Raw genomic sequence first — 9,986 nt, 5'->3', positions numbered from 1 at the left:
TCAGGGGTCAGCATGGACGCTCTGACCCCTCTGTGACTACAACCCCCATACACAGCGAGCTGCCATGTCCTGTGTGTCCTGACACCTTTCTATCATAGCCAGCAGTGGTCAGGGGTCAGCATGGGTGCTCTGACCCCTCTGTGACTACACCCCCCATACACAGCGAGCTGCCATGTCCTGTGTGTCCTGACACCTTTCTATCATAGCCAGCAGTGGTCAGGAGTCAGCACGGGCGCTCTGACCACTCTGTGACTACACCCCCCATACACAGCGAGCTGCCATGTCCTGTGTGTCCTGACACCTTTCTATCATAGCCAGCAGTGGTCAGGGGTCAACATGGGAGCTCTGACCTCTCTGTGACTACACCCCCCATACACAGCGAGCTGCCATGTCCTGTGTCCTGACACCTTTCTATCATAGCCAGCAGGGGTCAGGGGTCAGCATGGGGGCTCTGACCCCTCTGTGACTACACCCCCCCCCCCCATACACAGCGAGCTGCCATGTCCTGTGTCCTGACACCTTTCTATCATAGCCAGCAGTGGTCAGCATGGGCGCTCTGACCTCTCTGTGACTACACCCCCTATACACAGCGAGCTGCCATGTCCTGTGTATCCTGACACCTTTCTATCATAGCCAGCAGTGGTCAGGTGTCAGCATGGGTGCTCTGACCCCTCTGTGACTACACCCCCCATACACAGCGAGCTGCCATGTCCTGTGTGTCCTGACACCTTTCTATCATAGCCAGCAGTGGTCAGGGGTCAGCATGGGCGCTCTGACCTCTCTGACTACACCCCCCATACACAGCGAGCTGCCATGTCCTGTGTGTCCCGACACCTTTCTATCATAGCCAGCAGTGGTCAGGGGTCAGCATGGGCGCTCTGACCTCTCTGACTAGACCCCCCATACACAGCGAGCTGCCATGTCCTGTGTGTCCTGACACCTTTCTATCATAGCCAGCAGTGGTCAGGGGTCAGCATGGGAGCTCTGACCCCTCTGTGACTACACCCCCATACACAGGGAGCTGCCATGTCCTGTGTGTCCTGACACCTTTCTATCATAGCCAGCAGTGGTCAGGGGTCAGCATGGGCGCTCTGACCTCTGTGACTAGACCCCCATACACAGCGAGCTGCCATGTCCTGTGTGTCCTGACACCTTTCTATCATAGCCAGCAGTGGTCAGGGGTCAGCATGGGTGCTCTCACCCCTCTGTGACTACACCCCCCATACACAGCGAGCTGCCATGTCCTGACACCTTTCTATCATAACCAGCAGTGGTCAGGAGTCAGCTTGGGAGCTCTGACCCCTCTGTGACTACACCCCCCATACACAGCGAGCTGCCATATCCTGTGTATCCTGACACCTTTCTATCATAGCCAGCAGTGGTCAGGGGTCAGCATGGGCACTGACCAGCGAATGGTAGGGCCCGGGGAACACATACCACAGTGATCATCCTTTACCTAAGAAGCTGTAAATCTGTAAGGATATTTATATAGAGCATTTCTCATCCTCCTGTGCCCAGCATGGTGTATACATCAGCCTCATGAGATTACACTGCAATGCAATGTCTATGTTGTGATGTCACCACAATCTGCATTTTATTAAGTTATGATTGGCAGGTTAGTGCAGGTCATGTCACAGAGGTGTGAGGAATGACCTACATCTCAGACATGGATCTTTGTCAAGTTGATATGGAAAAAGAACAACCATGCCAGTGTCATAAACCTTTCAAATATAATAATAATAATTAATACTCAGTATTTCCCCATCAATGTTAGAACATAAATCTGTTTTTACAGTTCTGCTAAGATTGTGGCTTCTCTCCGTGCACTGGGGGCATGTCCTCACACTGCTGTATACTTGATCCTGTGTTGAGCAGCTACAGTGCCTCTTCCCTCAGTGTATCTGTACTCGAACCTGAATCCTACTGCAGCTGTTAACCAGATAAAGGCAGCCTTGGGAGCAGTTCAATGCACAGAGCACAGCAGTGTGAGGACAAGTTACAGTCCGGCATTATAATGTACATAAAAGACCTTAAGGCGGCACTGGGTAGCACTTCTGCCTTGAAGCACTGGAGTCCTGGGTTCAAATCCTACCCAGGTCAACATCTGCAAAGAGTTTGTATGTTCTCCGGGTACTCCGGTTTCCTCCCACACTCCAAAACATACTGTTAGGTTGTTTAGATTGTGAGCCCCATTGGGGGGACCGATTTGACATGCTTTGTGCAGCGCTGCGTAATCTGTGTGCGCTATATAAATAAAAGAATCATTAAATTATTATTATTAAGACCTTCACACCGGGAATTAACCATCTACTTTTCTTTTAATTTTACATGCATAATATTTCAGATCCTGACCGACCAGACTTTATGCATCCAGATGGATTGTGCCTCGTCCTGCTAAAAAAAATGGCACAAAAACCTGGAAAAACCCGCCGTCCGCAGGGCGGATCAAAAATATTATAAAATGACCAAAAAGAACAACTGTACATCAAACTTTACAAACAACATAAATTACAAGCCCCCGGCCGGAGCGCCCCCAGCAGTCTGTGTAATACTGGAATGGCGGGTCCCACCCCTGGCAGAGACCCGCGGCGGCGGCGGTCCGGCCTCCACTCAAGCCTCACAGGATCATCTTCAGTGCCTCTGGTGTCCATGACCAGTCACTTGTACGTGTGCAAAATACACAACATCCCGGCCTCCATGTACAAAAATAATGGAGCATTTACAGCAAATGGGGAGAACCCGGGACACACAGTCACCGCTCGGGGTCCGGCTCGCAGTGCAGTATCCGGATCTTCTCAGAACAGTGCTTCTTGTGAGCGGGCCAGTCCTTCTGTTGGCACTGGGTACCACAGTATCTCGCTAGTTGGCATCGACCACATATATTAAATTCACGTAACTGCAATATAAAAAAATATATATATATATAAAAATTAGAAAAACACATGTTCCATCAGTGAGCGACAGCGCCACCTCTGGCCATAGGATGAGTATGGTACTGCATTCAATGGAGATGCAATACCAAGTATGAGCCCTGGGGGGCGTTTGTGTTAGTGAGGTAGGTAGACAGGGTGGGCAGCAGGATGGGGCTATTGTGAGACGGCAACTCCCTGCATGCCTTGTGTGTTGGGAACAGGGCTCCTCTAACACCTGTGGTGGAAGTGTCCTCACACTGCTGTGCTCTTGGCTCTCTGCAATGAGCTGCTCCAAAATCCCTTCTATTCGGCTCTAGTATTCAACCAGAGCTTGCTTCATGTTTTACTCATAACATAGTGGGGCTGGGAAGCAGTTCAATTCAGAGAAATACGAGCACAGCAGTGTAAGGATAAGGACATGTCCCCACTAGGGAAGAGGTGGTGGGGATATGGGAATTTTGGCTACCAAAAGCTAGAAGTTAGACTCCAGTGTGGTCTTCCATCTGGGGATTATGTACCAACCTGTTTCTCTATCATGGTACATGGAGGGTAGTGACATTCATAGTAGGTGCAGGAATTCTCTTCTTCCCGGACGACCTCTCCGTTAGCGTTATAGCAGCGAGTGACGTTCAGCAGCGGAAACAAGTCTTCAATCGGGTCAGTGGGGAGCTGCTGTATGGCCAACCAATACAGAGACTGCTCCCTGCAAAGAAGAGCGAACACCTGGTCATTATAATGAATACAGAATAATGAGTGCAGCTCTGGAGTATAATACAGGATGTAACTCAGGATCAGTACAGGATAAGTAATGTCATGTATGTACACAGTGACTGCACCAGCAGCAGAATAGTGAGTGCAGCTCTGGAGTATAATACAGGATGTAACTCATGATCAGTACAGGATAAGTAATGTCATGTATGTACACAGTGACTGCACCAGCAGCAGAATAGTGAGTGCAGCTCTGGAGTATAATACAGGATGTAACTCAGGATCAGTACAGGATAAGTAATGTCATGTATGTACACAGTGACTGCACCAGCAGCAGAATAGTGAGTGCAGCTCTGGTGTATAATACAGGATGTAACTCAGGATGAGAACAGGATAAGTAATGTCATGTATGTACACAGTGACTGCACCAGCAGCAGAATAGTGAGTGCAGCTCTGGAGTATAATACAGGATGTAGTACCTCTGCTTGCTGGACACTTCTTCTATCTCAGGTCTCCAGCCCCAGGGCACTAGCTGTAGGTTATCTAATCTGTTATCCACAGTGATGCCGTTGAGGTGCAGGACCTGGAATCCGGGTGCGATGCCTCCTTTATGCCTCTGCCTATAAGCAGGGAGGAGATGGTTATGAGTATATAACGGATCAGCACTATTACAGGACGGGGGGCGGGGGTCACTTACCACAGCAGTTCATGCAGCAGACGCCCCGATCCGCGCCCCTTGTACTTGTCAAAGGCGTAAGCAAAGATCTTGGCACCGTTTCCATCGGCGTCCACCTCCATCCGAGCCTGAGGGAGGGGGGAGACATGATTAGTGAGTGATACACTGCGGCTTCTCTTACCCCGGGTATCATGCGCACCCCCTGCAGGGGACATGCAGTACTACATGGATCCATTATAATAAAACCATAGGGGGATAGTAAATAACTCTGCTTACTTCAAAGGAATAGTTGTCCACCAGGGGGATGTCCTGCTCATCGATTAGCGTATACTTGATCTAGAAACGGAAGAAGACATCACATTATCTCCTCGTCACCAGATCCAAAACAGTTCTTATCCATTTTGTACTTGAATTCTTCATAATTTTCAAAATCTCTGCTTGCTGTCGGCGAATAGACAATTCTACTTTACATTCCAAAGCAAAACACCTTCATAAATCTAATATTTTTCACAGCTGAGGGTTTGTTACAATTATCTGGAAAATCCCCATCTGACCAATGTACATCAGTGTCACAGGTCAGGAAGAGCCTCTAGACAGCAAGCAGAGATCTGGAATGGGAAGGTGTAGAGCTCATGCTGTGACCTTGGATGGCACCAGAAGGGAGAGACGTGACAAAGGTCTTTAGGATCCCAGAGGCTTTAGGTACAGACACACCCAACGTGTGGGAGCGATCTCCAGATCTTACACAATCCCAAAGCCAACACCTCCCTGGAAACCAGATGTGATCCGGGAGCAATGGTGGCTGCAGCCAGAGGGGAGAAGGTGCGCCACCTACACCGGGGGCCAGCTACTGCCCCCCAACAGCCTTCTGCACCAGGGGGCCAGCTACTCCCCCCCCCCCCCCCAACATCCATCTGCACCGGGGGCCAACTACTCCCCCCCAACATCCATCTACAGCGGGGGCCAACTACTCCCCCCCAACATCCATCTACAGCGGGGGCCAGCTACTCCCCCCCAACATCCATCTGCACCCTGACACTACAACCCCCAGCATGCCCAGACATCCACCAACACCTAAGCCCTGACACTACAACCCCCAGCATCCAGCTGCACCCTGACACTACAACCCCCCAGCATCCACCTGCACTCCAGCCCTGTCACTACAACCCCCAGCATGCCCCAGCATCCACCTGCACCCTGACACTACAACTTCCAGCATCCACCTGCACCCTGTCACTACAACTTCCAGCATCCACCTGCACCCTGTCACCACAACTTCCAGCATCCACCTGCACCCTGTCACCACAACTTCCAGCATCCACCTGCACCCTGTCACTACAACCCCCAGCATGCCCAGACATCCACCTGCACCCGAGTCCTGTCACTACAACCCCCAGCATCCACCTGCACCCTGTCACTACAACCCCCAGCATCCACCTGCACCTTGTCACTACAACCCCCAGCATCCACCTGCACCCTGTCACTACAACCCCCAGCATCCACCTGCACCCTGTCACTACAACCCCCAGCATCCACCTGCACCCTGTCACTACAACCCCCAGCATCCACCTGCACCCTGTCACTACAACCCCCAGCATCCACCTGCACCCTGTCACTACAACCCCCAGCATCCACCTGCACCCTGTCACTACAACCCCCAGCATCCACCTGCACCCTGTCACTACAACCCCCAGCATCCACCTGCACCCTGTCACTACAACCCCCAGCATCCACCTGCACCCTGTCACTACAACCCCCAGCATCCACCTGCACCCTGTCACTACAACCCCCAGCATCCACCTGCACCCTGTCACTACAACCCCCAGCATCCACCTGCACCCTGTCACTACAACCCCCAGCATCCACCTGCACCCTGTCACTACAACCCCCAGCATCCACCAGCACCCTGTCACTACAACCCCCAGCATCCACCTGCACCCTGTCACTACAACCCCCAGCATCCACCTGCACCCTGACACTAAAACCCCCAGCATCCACCTGCACCCTGTCACTACATCCCCCAGCACGCCCACTGGTGGTGGTGCAGATGGATGACCGGCAGTACTACAGGTGGCAGCCAGGTGGCGCTCCGGTATCGCTGTAATGGCGCCCTCTAGCGAGGGGATGTCAGGCGAGGCAGCACACCTCGCCGACCGGGGGGAGGGGCGGCCTAATCTCCTCCCACTAGCGGGTGTGTCTATCAGACCTCCGTATAAACGTGTGTACCCCGTATACTGAGCCCCGATATCCCGCTATGAGGAGACACCGGGCGCCCCCTCCAGGCTCTCACCTTGCCGGCCACACGACCGAGTCGTACGATGCCGAGCTTAAAGTCCGTCATGGCCGGTGCGCGCTGAGGGAGCGACAGGTAATCGCCGCCCTCCGCTTCTCCTCCGTCTCCGCCAGACGAGCCCCTCCCACCTCGCCGGTGACGTCTAGGATCGACCGACCGGGCTCGCCCCGACGCCACACGAGGGAGACCTGGGCTGCCACGCACCGCCTCTCCCCCTGCCGCGCGCACTGGCGACACCCAGAAAGGGCGGGGTCGGGGACGCCGACTCGCCAATCAGAATCCGAGGTGCCCGAAAGCCTACTGTGCGCAGCCGGTACACGTCGGCCAATCACTGCGCTGCAGAGGCGGGGCTAGTCGCTTCCAACTGACGCTCTGAAGGGGAAGGGGCGGGGTGCTCTTGGTAATGACGTCAGTTTCGCGGGAAAAAGCGTTCAAGGCGCCAGGCGCTGACGTCAGCAGGTGTCAAGATTAAAGGGCCAGAACTGATCGGCCGATAAATCACGTGGCCGTCCCATCGTTTATGTAGAGCAGGTCTTTGTCGGCAGCCAGATAAGTAATGATATTGTTTTATAGAAATCTCAGTCTTGTAGAATTTTACATATGGCCAGACGCAGTTGTGGGGTAAAAGACCGATCATCGAATTGTCAGCAATTTTTCAATAGAATTTCCAAAATTTACATTGTTTATGTTCATTTAACCCACATATTTTTAGCCCTGCAGGCATCATGAGTGACATCCTGCATCTGGCTCACCAGGAACAGAAGGGATATTCCAGAATTATTTATTCCTTGACAATAGATATCCGAAAAGTAGTGATTATTCATTCCCACCAATCAGCTGTCATAAGTGACTGTAGTATTCAGAGAAAGGATGCATCTCACACAGTACAGCGCCATGGTATAGTGGTCATCAATGAAGGGGGAGCTACACAGGAGCCTGCCGATGGCTAGGATCCAGGAGTAGTGATGGAATAACCCATGGCCACGTGTACACGATGAATACTACCCATAGAAAATACGCAACATGGTGCATGCTACATAATAAGTCTGCAGCAGAGCTGTCTCCGATTGTTGAAAACCTACCATCAGGAATCTACCTTTAACTGTAGATCAGATGATCAGTTCCTACTTAAACCCTGAGGCAGCAGCCACACACCAATTCTACTCCGTTTAGAAAAGGAATCAAAGCGCACATTGGTGTGCCACAGCCTGAACGTATAAGCAAATGTGATAACCAGCACCGAATGCTTGTCACCCATCGCATGTGAATGCAGCTCCAGCTTTAAACTGTCTTTCCCTAACCCTATAACACTTTGTAGCCTCATCTAAAGTTGATCCAATATGATGAACATTGAAAGAGACTAATGGCGCATGGGCTCTCCATGCCCCTGTATCCTATGCTGTCCACACTGCTCTCCAACATCCACAGTAGCTGCAGCTATGTGGCGGCAGGTGCCACTATGTGCACAGTTTAAAGAAAGGTAGAAGGAGCGCGCCAAGGATGCAGAAGGTGGTGGGACAGCAGATGCTACTGGGGCGTAGAGGAGAGGCTGCTTCAAATTCCGGTATACTCTGCTGAAAATTTGCATATTAGTTCAAGTTTGGATCAAGATATTTATATATAGGATTTTAAAAAAATATATATTTATATAGAACACCTTTACTGCCCTCCTGGTGTTCCACAACACGGTCCTTCAGAGCCATACCCATTTGTTTACAGGGGCAGGGAAGCTCCGCTCTGGCAATCGGGCACCACCTGTCCATATGCTGTATCAGATACTGGGACATGAGGCAGGTGGCTGTGCCAGGCTGCCAGAGCTCGTGTGCCCCAGGGTCTAGAAGACCACAATGCAGAACACCAGAAGCACTGGAGGAGGGCAAAGATTAAAAAAAAAAATAAAGCCCTCCTGTTAAAGTTTTTCTAATAGTTGGACAACCCCTTTAATTGGTAAATTCCTGATGGTGGGTTTTCCCCCCCATTTACGATATGTGGTACTGCCCCCGGTTCGCCATAGGACATACATTCCCACAACAGCCATCTGAATGCAGCCTACAGCTGCTTGCAAAACTACTGCCTAGTACTGCACAGAGCATGCAGACAGCTTTAAGTAGCATCATCATGGTGATCAGAGCTGGTCCTGTGGACAATATTCGGCCATGCAGCTATCTGTGCTCTGCCCACAATCCAAGTTCCCAATCCTGTAACAAATGCTCAGCTGTAATCATTTAAAGAATAACTGTTCAGCAGAGGTAAACGAGGGGACTCCATGCATCAGTTATGATGAACAGAACCAGTGCATCTCCCAGCAGCACTGACTCAATTGATCTCATCACCACGACACTTCCACTTAACGGTGGCCCCACAATTCACAGCCCAACCACTTTATTTAATAGGCCCATGTCTGGTGGTGGGTGTGAGGTACCACAAATCCATAGAGGTGTAATAATTCCATGTGTGCTATAGGAGGCTACTGGTGCACATGAGAAGCCATGGAGCATTGCTTCTCATAAGCAGTGTATGGTAGACTGTAGCAGCCAGTCACCTGCCAATCCTTACAGGTTACCATACACAAAAAACCTACTGTATTGGGTATTGACATGTTCTGTTTTACCCTGGGATCTCTCCCCCTGAAGCACAGGAGGAATCTGGGGGCTGGTCCTAATACACAATAACCTCTGTGGTGCTGATCCAGCACAAGTATTTTGTCCTGCAACAACTGCTGACTGCAGCCATATCCCTCTGGTCACAGGACAGTATATAGAGACAGCTGTAAGTGAGGTCCTGGTGTCACATCCTTATTGACCACAGGACAGTATAGAAGCATGGCTAAGAGTTTGCTCCATTGATAGATTCCAATCAAACATTACAGCATATATTTGGCAGATTTGTCCCATTCATCTGCAGAGTAAAGCTATTGATCAAAGTTGTGGATTCCTGAATTTCAAATTCAGAATAAAAAAAGGCAGAGATTTCCAAAAATCTTGTCTTTTGTAAGACACAGGGCACCCACTGTACTGGCACAGACACTATAAACATATGCAAGGAGTTTGCATGTTCTAGTGCCAAGACAGAAAACCGTGCAAGCTCTTAAATGTGCACCTATGTATTTCTCATACTGACACCAACATCAGTCCTGATCTGTTGGAGCAAGAGGCGCCTGTGCTCAAAGCCCCTGTATAATTTCTACAGCCAGAGTCTTGTCCAGGCTGGATACCTAATGATTATACCACTCAACATACTGCTACTATAGAGCACTGATCACCAGCAGAACCATAAGGAAACCCACAAGAACTCCACATTAGATTCAGACATGACAATCTCCCTTATTTTGATTAGAATAGGTCAATAAAAACCCATTAATGCTCCAGAGGAAATTCCCTGCCCACAACCAATACAC

The 9,986-nt window shown here is 50.6% G+C and overlaps 1 protein-coding gene across 1 annotated transcript; it reads right to left on the bottom strand.

The window, feature by feature from the left end:
- Positions 1–2,299: 2,299 nt before the first annotated feature.
- ZMYND19 (zinc finger MYND-type containing 19) lies at positions 2,300–6,903 on the bottom strand. The gene is made up of 6 exons (XM_072125343.1): positions 6,587–6,903; positions 4,573–4,632; positions 4,318–4,424; positions 4,100–4,240; positions 3,435–3,615; positions 2,300–2,896 (listed from the first exon to the last, which is right to left on the bottom strand). Exons 1-6 carry the CDS (start codon positions 6,635–6,637, stop codon positions 2,753–2,755), a joined length of 684 nt encoding a protein of 227 aa, XP_071981444.1. The 5' UTR covers positions 6,638–6,903; the 3' UTR covers positions 2,300–2,752.
- Between the last annotated feature and the right edge of the window lie 3,083 nt (positions 6,904–9,986).

This window comes from Engystomops pustulosus, chromosome 9 (assembly GCF_040894005.1).
Source record: "Engystomops pustulosus chromosome 9, aEngPut4.maternal, whole genome shotgun sequence".
Taxonomy (NCBI): domain Eukaryota; kingdom Metazoa; phylum Chordata; class Amphibia; order Anura; family Leptodactylidae; genus Engystomops; species Engystomops pustulosus.
This window is presented reverse-complemented; position numbering and strand designations above follow the sequence as displayed.

Coding starts and splice junctions, on each gene's coding strand:
- ZMYND19 (XM_072125343.1), bottom strand. CDS start 6,637: ATGACGGACTTTAAGCTCGGCATCGTACGACTCGGTCGTGTGGCCGGC. Junction 4,425..4,572: donor TGGACAACTATTCCTTTGAA/GTAAGCAGAGTT, acceptor CCCCTCCCTCAG/GCTCGGATGGAGGTGGACGC. Junction 2,897..3,434: donor GTACCATGATAGAGAAACAG/GTTGGTACATAA, acceptor TTTATATTGCAG/TTACGTGAATTTAATATATG.